This window comes from Cyphellophora attinorum, assembly GCF_001299255.1.
Source record: "Cyphellophora attinorum strain CBS 131958 chromosome Unknown Contig18, whole genome shotgun sequence".
In the NCBI taxonomy this organism is placed as follows: domain Eukaryota; kingdom Fungi; phylum Ascomycota; class Eurotiomycetes; order Chaetothyriales; family Cyphellophoraceae; genus Cyphellophora; species Cyphellophora attinorum.
The window spans coordinates 128,116-143,287 of NW_017253246.1; the positions used below are offsets into that span (position 1 = coordinate 128,116).

Here is a 15,172-nt window from a genome sequence, read left to right on the forward strand (position 1 = left end):
TCACGATCAAGGGGCGTTGGAATGATCGATACTGTAAAATCTGGGGTGCAGCAACAATAAGAAGAGTTGCGGATTCGAGTAGTGAGGAATCGTATTAAAAACGGAGCACTCGGATGACTGATGATGTTCTGCGCTGCGATGATGATGATGATGGGCGCAGTGAGAGTTTTCCAAGATTCGCTGACGGTGCAGCACTACCCGCAAAATGCCGCTGCCCACGCGATTGGGCGAGCTTTTCTTCGTACCTGCAGATGGCCGCAGAGTCGGCTCTACCCTTCCTAGGGAAGGTCGCGGCTCAGTCAGCGCTGCATCGAACGCAGCTCGACTCTCAGGATCCTAACAATGACGAAAGGTGGTGAAGAGGACGGTGAGAGCTTCGAAGTAAGTGAAGAAGCTCTGTAGGTAAGCTTCAGGAGGCACGCGATCGCGTCGAGGGGTGGATCATCAATCTTATGAAGGGGACTCGACGCCGACAAGATGGCAATAGCGATGGAGCCGATGACCAGCGAAATTGTTCTTGCACTTAGATTAGCCAGCAGGGGGCCTTTCGCTCAGCTAATGAGCTATTCTTTGACCAGCCCTACCTGTTCAGGCGCCCTTGCACACGATTTTCGGCGCCGCTGGCCTCGAAAAAAATCGAGCAGCGGCCTCCCGCTGAGTGGCTGGGACCGTTGGAAGCACGGCGTTGAACACGAGCAGGGACTTTTAAGCGATGCTCTTACAAGGTTTAGCGTGGTCAATTACTGGCCCAAGCTCTTCCACTTCGCGAATTTGCTTCCCGCGCTATGTTTCAAGACCTACGGCATAGATCCGTCAACAATACATATCCTTTCAGCATTCGGATCTCGCTGCAAGCGCACTTGACGACAGTTGCGCGTGCATGTATCACGATGTCTAACGGCGGTGTGCAAAGCGCCTGTACTGCAGGAGTCCTCGCTTGGGAAGGAACAGCCAGCCCTACGTCTCAGCTCATGCACGAAGGACTTCTATTACGATCCGAGCGAGAGAGCATCAGAGAAAGGGCCCTCAACAAGCGCCAGCCGTCGAGGGTCTTGATCGAGCTTCTGCTGCACAAAGTTCTTATTTGCGACGTCTTGTCGATGAGCTGTGAATGACGGGTGATGGCTGGACTGCACGAACGACTCGCATTGAAAGCATGAGAGATAGGATCATCGGTGCGAAGCTCGTGATCCCTGCTCGTAAAGATCCGTCAGCAAAATTCCGAGATTGCAGCCCTGACCTCGACAGTGAGTTGTGGCTGGTCTCTTGTACAGGAGTTTTCGACGTCGAGGTTGCATCCGTTATGATATGTCGTAGTTACAAAGCACCATTAACGACCGTGTCCGCCTGTCGCACCGCAACAACATTGTCACCTCCTTTGGCAACAGCATCCGTTACGCCATTTCCAGTCGCGCCATGCACTTCCATCGCCAATTCGTGAGCTCTTTGCTCTGAGTTCTGCACCTCAGCCGACGCTTCCAGCATGAATCCCGCAAAGAACTTCTGCAAACTTTCGAAGTCATCCATGGCGCCCACCCAGCTGACATACTGATCCGGCCTCAAAATGACTGCGGCACCAACACTGGGATCGACGCCGTACTTCTCGTACGCGTGGGCTGTACCTTCGTGATAGGACTATCGAGTATCAATCAGTAAGTCATACTCTTCATACGGACAAGCAGCGCGAGCACACGGGTAGTGAACGGAAAAGCCATACCTCATCGTCCACATATATCTTGTTGTAGTCATGCCCATTGTTCGAGTCAAAATGACGGAACACCTCAGGGAAATCGAAGATGGTCACCTCGTGCCGCGGTGCAGCGTGAACGGCCAACAGCTCAATAACACTGTCGAAGCCCTCCTGGGCCGGCGTATAGCGGTGCAGGAACGACTTGCTTTCCGCTAGCTTCTGACCTAACCCGTTGAGTTTCTGCTTGAGCTCCGGCCGACGAATGTCTCCAGGAAAGACGATCACACGCCACGTCCCGTTCGATTTGAGCAGCTCCTGGAGATGCCAGGGCCGCGCATCGGCCTGGTTGAGGACTTTGAATGAAGGCATGCGCATACCGACCTTGATCTCTGTGGCGAATTCCTGCTTACTTACCACACGGCTCGCCTGGTCTGCGAGCATGACCTTCGTCCCATCACCTTGTTCCGCCGAGTCACCTGACTTAGCAACGATAAGGCTGGCACCGTAATCAACGGCGATTCCGGACGCGAACATGTTGCCTTTCACAAAGGCTTCTTTGAACACTGCCGGACTGATGCCTTCCTCATCCATAACATCCTTGGCCGGACGACCACTGAACAGCCGACTGAAGCGATGGTCAAAGTCAATTAAGTCTTGTGCTATTCGTCGCCGCTCAGACTGGTACGTCTTGAGCACATCACGGCTCCAGCGCTTCTTCACACAGCCGGCAATCTTCCAGCCAAGATTGTATGCGTCCTGCATCGAGACATTCATGCCCTGGCCAGCCTTAGGGGAGTGTGTATGCACAGCGTCGCCAGCAAGGAAGACACGTTCTCGTAGTGAGAAGGAATTGCCGACCCTCTGCCAATCTGATATGCCGTCCACCAGTCGAGGTACTTGTATGTGATAGTATAAGGTCGCATGATCCTCTGTGCAGAGGCAATGATCGTCTCTGGCGTGATCTGGCTGCGGTCTAGTTTGGCGCCTCCTTCCGAGTTGGTGGTAGTCAGCTGGATGTACAGTCTCACCAGCTTGTTCTCGCGTGGAATCACCATGACGCTGCCGCTACTGGCGCTGTGGATGGCGCAGCGCATGCGGATGTCAGGGAAGTCGGTGATGGGAATTATGTCGAGGACACCCCAGATGTAATCCGTGGAGTCACCTTGGAGGCTGAAGCCGAGTTGCTGGCGCACCCAGGAATGTGCGCCGTCGGCACCCAGCATGTACTTGGCCCTGATGGTTTCTTCCCGCCCGGCTTTCGCGTCGAGAGCGCCGGAGCGCTTGATGAGTTCCGCTGTGTCGTCGGCGGCAAGGTTCGACCGGAAGATGCCGTCCTGCACGGCCGTGCCGTTGGCGCTTGTGGCTTTCTGTGCTGGCTTGGACTCTTCGTCCGTGAGGTGCCGGACTCGGACCTCGATCGGGTATGCGTCTGCGTCTTCTGCTTTGGTCTCGTCGAACGCGAATGAGGTGGGTAGCACTCCATGCTCCACGTGAATCTCGCCCTCGGCGCCCTTCCCATTGCAGGACGTGCGGATGGAGTTCTCCTTGATACTGTCCAGGAAGAACCGCTCTATCCGGCCTTGATGAAGTACGACCTGCTGAAAGCGACTGATATCTGGTATCGTGTCTGGAATACGGTCGGAACGCACGACAGATGGCTTCTCGGGGTCCATATCAGATGGCGGATTCCAGAGGCAGATCTCAAGCATATGATTGCTTTCTCGCCACACCCGGTGCGCGAAGTCAAAGCTGTCGAAGATCTCTAGGGTCCGGCATTGCAGGCCGTCCGCTTGACCGTTGAAGATCTTCGTGCCGCGCTTGTCGACGATTCTGGTTCGGATGCTGAGACGGCTCAGCCAGTTCGCCATCATGAGGCCGGCCGGGCCGGCGCCAATGATGAGCACGTCGACTTCATCGACACTGGCGTTTTGTGTACCGATTGAACCCATGGTGCTGAGTGCGACGATGGTCGATCTCAGGTTAGTCTGGTCAGTGGCAGCTAGTGGGAAGCTCGATCACCGTGGCCTTCAATTACCATCTTATAGCATCACTTGAAATACAACGACGACTTCTCGCCACTCGTGTCGACTCCACAAAGGTAGCCATCGATCCGGGGTGAACTCTGCTATCTCCTCAACCAATCCAAGACGGCAGCAGCTCTCGTCTCGCATGCTGATAGGCTTGGCCAGTTAGCAGTCCATTTTCAAGGTCATAGAAGTTGTGCACGATTTCGTGGAGCATGATTGGCCAACCCCGCTTTCAGAAAGACGTGTACGATCCGAAGCACGTCGTGATAGGTCCAAAAACGACAAATCGTCCAATGAGCTCGGAGACAGCGTCCGCCGATGAATTGCGGAATTCTACCATTCAGCGGGCGGACGACGGAATGGTGGCGTCCGATGTTCAGTTGGCTAGATCTCATTTAGTCCCTTCGTGCAGGAGGCCACGTGACATTTTCCCCGCTATGCCAGGTCTTTCGCGGCTCAAACGCAATAGAGACCTCGTTGAACTCCTTCAACGATGTGAGTTGCAGCTCCCCTCAAGGATGATAGGCGGACATGCACGGTCGGTGGATATCGGATGACGACGAAAGCTATGTCTTCGACTATGGTAACAGCTCTCCTGGTACTCCTATTCCGGATATACTCAGCTCGGCTGTGAGTGAGGAGGCGTGGCAACAAACATTTTGGAAGTCCAGCTTTGACTTGGAGTCTGAAGGGCTGCTTGATGGAATAATCGACAACACAGTACGAACCGTCTCAGAATCACCAGGCTACAATTTGTGGGATTTTCTTGGCCCAGCGCGATATGAGGCAACGGCCATACAAGCTAAGGCTGTGGAGTGCGAGGATGTGGCAGTAGCTTCTGTCTCAAGTCACAGTGACCGAAAGCGCAAGCTTCCCTTACTAGCACCAAAGCCCATCGCCACTCTGAGACCGGCACCTCATGCCTCCTCAGGTACATTGCCACGTGGTCTCCGACCGCTGGCGCCAAAGTCCACGTCAAGCGTAGCAGTCAACCCGACAACGAGCAAGCAGATCCCCGAAACAGCTGCCGACACAAGTCCAACAGCACCTGTACGCGCCAAACGTACCAGATTGTCGCAACAAGCCTCCGCCTCCTCCACGGCAGCCTCGTTGTACTCCTCAGAGATCTTCAACGTCCTCGGACTGGGTACCTTTCATCCGGTCTCAACAACAGTCCTCCCAATTCCCGTTTGGACACCTACATCACCGCCATGCAGCGCATCATTCAGAATCGCTTCTCCAAAAGCACGACACAGAGCGGCGCCTTGAAGCGTACCGTCAGCGCGTGTGGCGTCCTGTGGGCAGTCCGTGAAGCTTGGCCTGCGGCCGAAGGCTACTGGAACCTCACATCGACCTTTCGCGGCTTCCTAGCTACAGAACTCTATCGCAACTTCCCGTGCGAGCGCACTTATCGCCAGCTGCCGCCAGCTTACCGACCCACGCGCTTGCAACTCCTTATTCCGCACGCACGACAGATCGACTGGCTGCCGTGGCCGGACGTCCGAGACCTTGCGATCCGCTACCAGGACGAGCTGGATATCGACGCAGTATTCCGTATGGCGATTCTAAACGTGGTGGCGCATCGCAAGGATATCACTTCGTCAAGACCTATGCAGCTGGCTGACGAGACCTCATCGGGTGGGCTCCAGACGAGTTCAGCTGCACAAAACAGCATCTCCTTCCGCGTCTGGGATCTGATCTGTCTGGAGAAAGCGAACGGGACGGAGCCACTGGCGGACTCGCGGCTGGAACGTCGCGCCGTGGTGCGTTCACCCAGCGTCAAAGCGGTCTTGAGTGCGTATGAGCTTGAGTGCGATCGCTTTGAGACACAAAAGTTGGATGATGCGTTTTTCGAAGCGTTTCCTTGCTTGTTTTGTGAGTCGGCGGCGTCGATGTGGAAGATACAGGCGCCGAAGGACTTGCGGTTTGAGGACGTTGGGAGGCCTGCGGTGTTGACTGCGGACGCTGTGGAGAGACTGTCCGCGCGCGTGGGCAGATTGCTTGGACATGGTTGCTGACACCATTTCCTCACACAGTTGGGTGTGGGTATCCAAAGTACTTGGTTCCAGTTGGGAGAGTGCTTGTCATCCGGTCTCACGTACAACTCCCAGAGACCGGATGACAAGGTATGGACCGCAACGCGCCTTCCGTCCGCAGTGTGAAGTCGAAGAGTGGTTTGCGGCAGGAGCATTTTGCGGAAGGTGCGACCTTTGTATGCTCTTGCTGCCGTTTTTGGTTGGCATATCGGGAAGGCGCAGGTGTGACGAGGTCAATTAATCCCGGTCTCAGTGCACTCTCTCGCGGGACCGGTTGACCAAAAAAGGGAGAAAATGGACGAACTGTCTCACTGTCAATCCTGGTAGGCGTCAGAGACTGTTGATACGAGAGAGCTGCCTCATTGCGCTTCTGTTGTCGCTGCCTAATTAAGCAACGGGACAGGCAGTCTATGGTGCTGGACAGGCCTTGCTGGTATCTAACCCCGTGGAGTTCCGGAGTCATCGCATATCAAAAGAACTCAGTGTGCAGTCTCGACCTCTTCTTGCTCCCGCGCCCTCCTCTCTTCCTTTCCCTGTCTATACTCGCCCCAGATCCACAGCCCAGTCGGGATGCCCGCCATAGCCACACCAACTACGGCTAAACCAAGGAACGCCCGGGCCCAGCCATATCGCTGTACCATAGGACCGACAGCCAGTGGAAGGAAAGTCCCAAATAAGCACCTCACCACGATGACAGAGGTCATCGCGCTTGCCGCATACAGTGGGGCTAGTTCGGTAATGTATGGGAGAACAGGCAAGTAGCTGAATAGCAGGAAGAACCCCATGACCGCGACGTTGCCGAGCTCGAGAGGAAGCGGAGCGGGCCCGTGGCCTGGCTTGAAAGAGAGACCGGCGGGGAGCAAGCCGTAGAAGCAGATGAATACTGGCATGAAGAGCGCGCCGAGTATGATGGGCGGAAGGCGGTGATGCGGGTAATTCTTGATCTTAGGAGGTTTTGAGGCAGACTGTGCGCCTTGCGGCCGTGCCCGTTGGTCTTGCTCGTACTTTCTCAGCGGCCGATCGCGAAGATAGATGTAAATGCGATCGAGTGTGAGTTGACAGAGGATGACAGCTGTCAGAGAGCCAACTGAGAAGGTGATGAATGAGCTGCCGATCTGGGCTGGAGTCAGATGGTAGAGGTGCTCCAGGATTTCGGGTAGGGTAGTCGACATGATATAGAACCATGTGAATGTGGCACCCGCAAAGAATGAGATGAGGATGATATATGGCGAATGGAAGTAGACAACAAATGGTCTGAGCACGCTCGTGGTCAAGCTCTCGAGGCCAGCGTCGTACGGAGTCCGCAGTGATGTGTTACCCGTGACTTCCCGAAGATGTGCAGCTCGTCGTCGTAGAATTACAACCTTGTAAGTCTCTCGGTAGACTAAGAACACACATATGGTGCAGACGGTCATGGCTAGTGCTGAAAGCCAGACAACGCTGCGCCATCCCCACGTCTCACTCATTGCCCCTGCAACAGCCGGTCCCAGAGCGCCACCTGTCAGCGGTGCTAACATGATCAAAGACATAGCTCCACCTCGCTGCTCAGGAATGAATATATCTGCCACGATAGCCGGGCCAAGTACATTTGCGACCACAGAAACTCCAGTCAGAGCCCTCGCAGCAATGAATAGCGTTGTCGTTTGACTGAGAGCCGCCATCAGCGTAGTCGCAACGAAAAGCACGTTGCAGACGTTCAGTACTTTGAATCGACCATGGATCTCTGACAGAGGACCTATGAGCAACGGTCCAGCAGCCTCACCAAGCTCCCAGATGGTGACCAAAAGGACTGCAGCCGATTTGTCAGAAGTGTGGTCAGGGGTAAGATCTCGGACAATGCGATCGGCGACAGGTACAACGCCTATACAGGTGAAGGTCGTGCTGAAGGCCATGAAAGCCAGCAATGCTGTGACGGTCCATTTGTATTTGGGGGACCAATCTTGAGGATTGTCCGGGTCGTGCTCGATGTTGAAATCGACAATGTTTGCGTCGACATCTTTGCTTTGGGTACGATAAATCCGTTCCTCGGAGGCAGCATCGCTTGTTAGGAGTGGTGTCTCCTCGTTTTCGACGGCCATGCTCTGTGCGACGGTCGTGGCAATTCAGTGACTGTGAAGAGCTAGGGAAGAGTCTATAGTACTCCAGGCCCGTTAAGTCATGTTGATTTTTTTGGAGCTGGCACTGCGACTCGAGTATGATGGTGAGCGCAAGTGTTTACTGATACGCTCATACGAATCGCCAGTCAGCTTCGCAACTTGGCCCTTGCTAAGAACGAGGAGAAATTTGTCCAAAATCAGCTTTCTTTACGAAGGGCGCAAATGTTACGATTGGGCGTGGTGTTCCCCGCTGAGTCGCTGACTCATTCAATAAATGATTATCTTTCGGCTAAGGTCTATCGTTCCTTCAGATGCTACCTCAGACGGTCATCGATGAGCGTTTCAGAGGCAACCTGAATGCTCTATATTGCCAGCCATCATCTATGGCTCGGTTCACTAGACGTCTCCCTCGGACGAGAACCGTGGCTGAAGTCCCTCTGCTGGAGGGGCCGAATCTCCATTTAGCTGAGCAACATGAGTATGCTCGTTGCACTGTATCAGGGCTGCAGGTCAGACTGGACATGCGAGATGATCACGACAGCGCGCGCTATATGGGCAGCTGAGCGCGTCTACAACGGGCATGGTGTCGGTGTAGTACCTAGGTAAGGAAGACTCTCTTATCGGCTCCTGCAACTCGCACGAATGGACTGGCTACGATTGTTACGGCTCCATGCTGCCCAGTGCTGGCAATGCACCAATTGACGATGCACGACACCAACGACACAAGGGTGAAATAAGTAGACTGATCGATGGCTCTTTTATCAAATGTGCGGTGGGCCTCAGACTCGATGAATTCGCGTTCTGGACAGTCCAGAGTAAATCTTCCAAAAGCAAGAAGAAGCAGAGCTTCCTTACTCTGGACTGACCAGAACGCGAATTTATCGAGTCTGAGGCCCACCGCACCTTCCAGTGGTCTTCGACAAGGTAGACTTAGTGAGGATGGACAGGAACGTTGTGGGAAGGAGCGCTGTCATTGATGATGCCTTCCACATGGGCCGAGTAATGATTCTGGGCAGTCGCGTGAAGATGAGTCTGTGATCCAGCGGCCACGCTCTGACGTACTTAAGTATGGCATGCTGTAGCTGCAAGGCTACGAAGTGGCAGCCATTCTGCTGTTGCAACATATCTCGAGCCTTCACGAACATACATCGAGGAGGGCTTGAGGATCTATCCTGTAATGGGCGATGAACGACCGCTAACAACCTCAGGAATCTTACAAGGTTCTGATGCTGTCCCATCGATATCCAAGGTCCTAGTATGCAAGCAGGTAATAACTGCGGGCTGCCAAAAGACGTGACGAGGTGTGACAACTTGTGTGCGTGCAGATATACTGAACTCGTGATCTGCTGGACGAGTCTAGCGAATTCTCTGTTGCACTCTTGCCTCAATACTTGTCACCTGCCATCCATTGCTTTGCCCCAGGCCAGTCAGAACGACCGTCCATGCTGGCCATCTGAGATGATCTTCGTGAAGAGGACGCAATCTCAGCGACTCAGTGACTAGCCTTGTAAAGAAGTTCCATAGAAGCTATGACTGCAATATGTATATGCGCGTCAATGCCGATGTGAGCACAGCTCTGAGGAGCATATCGAGGCGCAAGGGATGAGCCACCAACGCCGAACCAATTTGAGTACCGTCTTTAGAGTCTCAAACATGAACAATACCTCTAAGCACGATGAGCCTCTGCGCCTTGTCATGCTGACTGAATAGACTACGAAAGTCATCCTCTACCTCCCCTTGAGCTTGTTGGCGAACCCTCTCAGGCCAGAGCTCGGAGTATAGCTGCCTCCACGTTCGCCATCACATTTCTCGTGCGTACCATCGTCTAGCGTTCCGGGCGAGACACTGCGCTCGAATCGATCATTGTTTGCAGGAGGGGCGAGCGTGCGGCCACGCGAGGTCTCCTCTGCTTTGGAAGGCTCTGATTGCCCTTTCGGAGGTGTAGGTAGTGGTGTGCCTGCGCCGTTTGTCGTGCTCGTCGTAGCTGACGAATTCAGAGGCTGCGAATCTGTCGCTTTCTCTGGTTTCGAATGTCAGCATGTCGGACTATCCGAGGAAAATCGTGACATGGTTTCGGCTGTTGTCCGCAGGACTCGTGAGGACTGTAAAATTGGATCTTACTCACCACCAGCATTTCCTTGATCGTAAGGCTCGTTCACTGTACCCTTCCCCTTCACGCCAGAGAGTGGCTCCTCACCCACATTGCCGTTGGTGGCAGTCGTGATACTCTTAGAACCAATCTGTTCAGGCGCATTGCCTTGATCGTACGGTTCTTCGACAGTTCCTTTGCCTTGCACTCCGGACGGTGGCTCTTGACGGGTGCCGCTGCCGCTGGCGACCGTTTCAGAACTGTCCTCGGTAGCACCACCTTTGTTGTACTTATGGTCAGGCCCGAAGATCGCAGCCATAGCGCTTTTGCTGGCGGAGTAGGACTCGGTCTTCTTCAATGGCGCGCCATTGGCGCTTGCAGAGGCAGATGCCATCGTCATGTGGAGCGGTGGCCCAACCCGATTTGAGAGTGAGCCTGGGACGCAGTGGGTGTCTCCGTGGACTACTGCTACTGCGCAGATGGATGCACCAGAGGTTTTTACTCAGCAGTCTTCGTAGGAGAGGTCACCGTAGGCGAGTGCGCCGGTCAAGAAACAGATGCGTCCTCGATCGTTATCGTGGGTAGAGGTGAGATTGCTCTTGCTCCGGAGATGTAATGTACGAGTCCTGCAGGCAGCTGTGCCACAGCTTTCTACCCAAGGACGTTAAGTAGGAAGATCAGAACCAATTTGTCATCTAGTAACTCGAGGCCTCGCGATGCGCGCAGTAGAGGTAAGCCTTATCTGGATCACTCCAAGGAAACGTTCAGGCAGGTTCAAGGCGATGCGGGACTGCGCCTAAATCATATACTTTTGGTTCGGATAGCATGTCCTTATTAGCCAAGGTTGCTCCTGCTTGCATTGCGATGCGACATCATGTCCAGTCCCCTGGCAAAGCTAGGAAGGGAAACGTGGTCATCAACGTGGGATTCTGACCACGGTATGCTCCGATGTCGTCATCCATGAGGGGTCACGAGCAGCAGGACGGAGATCAAGCGTGAGGGACACTGCACTCAACCCGCGGTTCTACTGAGCGCGATACGTCACACAGGCAGCATTGTTTAACTCAGATTCCTGGCCGACAGCCTTGCTGTACTAAGGAGTGCTCTGGAGGAAATGCAGAGTGTCTGAAGTACATAGGTACGTACCCATGTCGCGCTTGTCAGGCAGTGAAATTAGCGTACGAGCGCTGCACACACGGTGTGATCTTGAAGTCGAGTATCCGGTGAAGGAGCATGCTGGCTATTATTTCTGGCATATAAGATGCGCTCTATCACGAACCATACCTCAGTGGCATGGATAGTGTCTCCAGGACAACTATGCATGGCTTTCGAGACTGGCATCCATCGCTGAGTGCAATTCGCTAAGTGCAATGCAATGTCAGCAACCACGTCTCTTCCCACCACCTCCTTCTCTTTTATGCCAGGGATCGTTAGGCCAAACCCAACCACGAACTGTCTTAGCCTCGCGCTTCTCACCCATCTGTGGCTCAGGAATCCACTTGTCTTTGCCGTCCTTGCCGCGTTCTTCCTCGTCGAGATCCCATCCGCTCCAGACGCGTTGTCGTGATAATGCTCCTGAAGCACCGACATCCATGAAGCTGCTGGGTTGATTGGGCAAAGGATGCTGTTTGGCCAACATGAGCAAGAAGTACAGCGCCAATGTGGCCGTCATGGGAAGCTCGGCACCAGCAAGCATATCTTCGACCGACACATTGAATGCAGTCTTGGTCGGAATGGCCTCGGCGAGCTCGAGGTAGCCAAAATATGGCATCCCTCGATCGTCACAGCCAGCACGGACGCACAGCAGTTCGATCTCGGTGATGATGAAACCGTAACGGCAGCTGTGGTCGCGCATACACTTCTGCAAATGAGCCAACCCCTTGAGGTATTCGACTTTCCGAGCCGGCCCTTCACGGCGCATGCCAGTGTTCCACTTGTCGAACGACTTGCTGATACCGACCACACGGCCGCGAGGTATGCCTGAGAGCGTCCGGTCGCCGTCGGAAGGATAGTTCGCAAGAAAGTTGGGACTGGATCCTTGGGCCGTTGCTGTCTGGGGAGCCGCGTACAGTGCTATCGAACTGGGTCCTCCGAGAGAATTGAGAGCGGCCGCATTGGCGCGTGGGAAGTAGATCTTGGTGATGAGAGATGTCAGATCAGTCTCGCTGGCTGGAGTGGCCGTCTGAATGTTGCAGCCCTCGGGTGTGAAGGCTGGAAGGATGCTGGTGTCATGCTGGAAGTTGAGCAGAGTCACGAGGTCTGGGATCGTAGAAAACGTCGATAGCTTAAAGGAGTCCCAGGTACGCAGATTCCGAACATCCCACCAGAAGTGATTGACCATACCACGTCCAAGTCCCGGATTCAGGTGACGAACCAGGTTAATCGGCTGAGTTGGCTGAGTGAGGTAATCGAGCAGGCTGGATGTCTCCAAGCCGGCGTGAGAAGTGAGTGTAGGAGGTGGAGGCGACACCGATGCTGGTCGCGACAGAGACTCGATGTCGATGGGGAAATCCAGAGTGCCTTCCAAGGTCAAGATAGGAGGATCCATCAGACTGCTGCCTCCGTCATATGACAGGTACTCCTGAGGCAGGAATGCGGGTGACGGCGTTGGCTGCTGATGTGGCGTCGAGTAGACTGGCATATTTCTGTACGTAGGATAACCAAACTTCGAAAGCATGGTGCTGTCGAGGCTTGAGGTAGAGCCTGAGCGAGCATGGACTTTCTTCGTTCGGTCAAGGGTGGCGTTGGTAAAGGCTGGCGACGGAGCGAGAGAAGCTGCACGAGACCTTGGGGCATTAGATATGGGCGACATCATTGTGGCGCCCTCGACTGGCTCAGTCGAGCTCCTGTACATGAAAGGACGCTGAGCTCCTGTGGTATGCGAGAAGTTGCTGACAGAGGAGCCTCTGCGGTGAGCTGGCCTGACAGTGGTCGCCGATGGAGCGTGGTCAGAGTCCTGCGTGCGTATCTTGGGCAGAAGAGTTGGTCCATACTGGCGAAGAACCGGAGAGCGATTGGGTGTAGTGTTGTTGGTGGGGACTGATTCTGGCGACGTGTCTGTGGCACAATTACGGTAGTTGGAGGAAACGCTTGAAATGGCAGATGTGTTGCGACGGTGACCGCGCTGACCAGCAGCAGCCTCTGGAGGCGTTAAAGGTCTATAGTAGTATGGCGCTAGAGCCATTCTGCATCTGGTCAACTCTGGGCCAAGTCTCGGGAACGGGGCTGAGGTCAACTCACATGTTGCTATATTTTGGGGGAGAAGACCTGCTTCTCTGTAGACAGACTGGCTAGGAGAGATAGACAGAAGAAATGAAAAGAGCAAGGAAAGACCAATGAAATATAGGAAAATGGTGGCCGGGCAGAGGTGGGCGATTGAACGAGAGGCTAGGAGAGCACGAGAGAGCGAACCATGAATTAGTCGTGGTGAGAATGCTGACCGAGGTAGACCTGCATGGATAGCGTGTGGTCGATGCAGGAAACAAAAATCGAAATAGGAAAGATGAGGTTGTGTATAAACACGTTCACGGTGAGGAAGAAGGTGAAGACGTGTGCAAATCGACGACCGCGGCGCGGGAGTGAGATATAGGCGCGACAATCGAATAGTGCACACTGTCAAGCGGTCATCTAACGCGATTACCCGTCTGAAGGCGTGTAGGAGACGACCAGAGACACATAGCAATCTCAGTAGGCGCCTGTACACGCCATCAGTGAAGTGTAGGAGCGCGATGTCGTCGATGAACTCAGTTGGTAATGCTCAGAATAGCTCAGATCTGGCACAAGCGCCACGCGAGACGAACGATGAGGCTGAAGATAGCATGCGGTGCGGAAACTTGCGGGCAGCATCAGAATTGATGGCCGAGAATGAATCGGTTGGCGCGTAGAAGAGATTGAAAGAAGAAGGCAAACCCCTCATCGCTGGTAGCGCGAAGGTGGGGAAAAGCAGCCAGGCATCGAACCAGGCTGACGGTGTGTGTTTCAGGTGGACTTGTGCGCAGTGATTGGTCCAGCCCTCGAGGCGGTGCAGACGGCTAAATGGAGTTACAGAGTCCCGGGCACCATCCGCTGCCCCTCCTTCTGCCTCTGCAAACGCGTGGCTGTCGCGATCTGTCCACGCTATCTGCAACCCAACACGAGACTGTCGCGCAGATCACATGTTCGGTGCATATCGAGCTGCAGAAATATGCAGCTACCAGTAGTCGTGTGTAGCACGGTACTACACCGTGCTTGGACCGAAATCGACTCACATGAATATGCAGACCAGACTGTTGAGACTGGGCACACTGTTGGTCAGTTGGTCTGAAAGCTCTTGAATGAGGTCAGCTTCTGTCCAATTGATGAGAAGCAGCGAAAACAATGTCAAACGTTTCGAATTGTCGACGCATTTATTTGGTCGATCTTCTTGGAGGGTCCAAGAAATGTGCGGCAGCCTCCGCACATGGCTGAGCAGATCTGCATGCCGGTCACGATGTGTTCTAGTATTTTCTTTGCGTCCATGTTACGAAGTTGGAGCTGTTTGTTTCGTCCGCTTTCTCGACCACCATGTTTGGGGATAGATTTCGGCTTGCCCTGCTGAACGTTCGAGACTGTTTCACTGCATCACGCAAGGTGCGCAGGAGACTTTTACTTCGAAGCCCGACACACGCGATTGCCTTCTGGACGCTGCTGCTGGACAGCGACATCCTTTGCCAGGATATGTCAGGTCCTAGCTCAACCCAACTTGCCTACCTTGTATAAGACAAGCTGGAGTCCGCGATCTGAAGGAACAATCCACAACATCGATCGAGCGTCCTGGTGTATATGCGGAACTTCAATTCCTTACAATAGAGCCCTCGGTTCTTGATCCATTATAGGTAGGCCGTGCCTTGTATTTGCTGCCTCATCGATCCAGTGTAGACGAAGAGGAGTCTTGCGCGGGAGATGTGCAATGAAACGAAAGGTCGGGCTGGCAGTCGTGGCCACAAAAAGACTTGTGGTGGTGCGTTTTGCTTACCTGCAGAACCACGGACTCAAGGAATGATGATGTCGATTGCTGGGGCGGCCTCCCGCCGCTGCAGTGCATGACAGGGTTCATGCAGCCATGAAACGCACCATCTCCCAGCTCGCCACAGTGATTAAAGTCAACACATTTGCTGGCTCTCTGTCACAATCGATAGCCCATAAGGTACTCAACCATTGCAGCGACATGCATCTTCGTATACGAGCTCCATGGTCTTGCTAGAGTTAGGACCAGA

The 15,172-nt window shown here is 54.1% G+C and overlaps 5 protein-coding genes across 5 annotated transcripts; 1 reads left to right on the forward strand and 4 right to left on the reverse strand.

Moving 5' to 3' along the window:
- Positions 1–1,317: 1,317 nt before the first annotated feature.
- On the reverse strand, positions 1,318–3,639 carry AB675_4137 (Phenol 2-monooxygenase; the record flags this gene model as incomplete). Its single annotated transcript, XM_018144253.1, has 3 exons — positions 1,318–1,635; positions 1,718–2,467; positions 2,521–3,639. 3 exons carry the CDS (start codon positions 3,637–3,639, stop codon positions 1,318–1,320), a joined length of 2,187 nt encoding a protein of 728 aa, XP_017998618.1.
- Positions 3,640–4,248: 609 nt separating this feature from the next.
- AB675_4138 (uncharacterized protein) lies at positions 4,249–5,735 on the forward strand (the record flags this gene model as incomplete). The annotated part of the gene is made up of 2 exons (XM_018144254.1): positions 4,249–4,878; positions 4,935–5,735. 2 exons carry the CDS (start codon positions 4,249–4,251, stop codon positions 5,733–5,735), a joined length of 1,431 nt encoding a protein of 476 aa, XP_017998617.1.
- A 497-nt stretch (positions 5,736–6,232) lies between these two features.
- AB675_4139 (putative transporter) lies at positions 6,233–7,831 on the reverse strand (the record flags this gene model as incomplete). The annotated part of the gene is made up of 1 exon (XM_018144255.1): positions 6,233–7,831. One exon carries the CDS (start codon positions 7,829–7,831, stop codon positions 6,233–6,235), a length of 1,599 nt encoding a protein of 532 aa, XP_017998591.1.
- Positions 7,832–9,576: 1,745 nt separating this feature from the next.
- On the reverse strand, positions 9,577–10,332 carry AB675_4140 (uncharacterized protein; the record flags this gene model as incomplete). Its single annotated transcript, XM_018144257.1, has 2 exons — positions 9,577–9,869; positions 9,975–10,332. 2 exons carry the CDS (start codon positions 10,330–10,332, stop codon positions 9,577–9,579), a joined length of 651 nt encoding a protein of 216 aa, XP_017998439.1.
- Positions 10,333–11,316: 984 nt separating this feature from the next.
- Positions 11,317–13,122, reverse strand: AB675_4141 (uncharacterized protein; the record flags this gene model as incomplete). The annotated part of the gene is made up of 1 exon (XM_018144258.1): positions 11,317–13,122. The coding sequence occupies one exon, from the start codon at positions 13,120–13,122 to the stop codon at positions 11,317–11,319; it is 1,806 nt and encodes a 601-aa protein (XP_017998580.1).
- Positions 13,123–15,172: the final 2,050 nt, after the last annotated feature.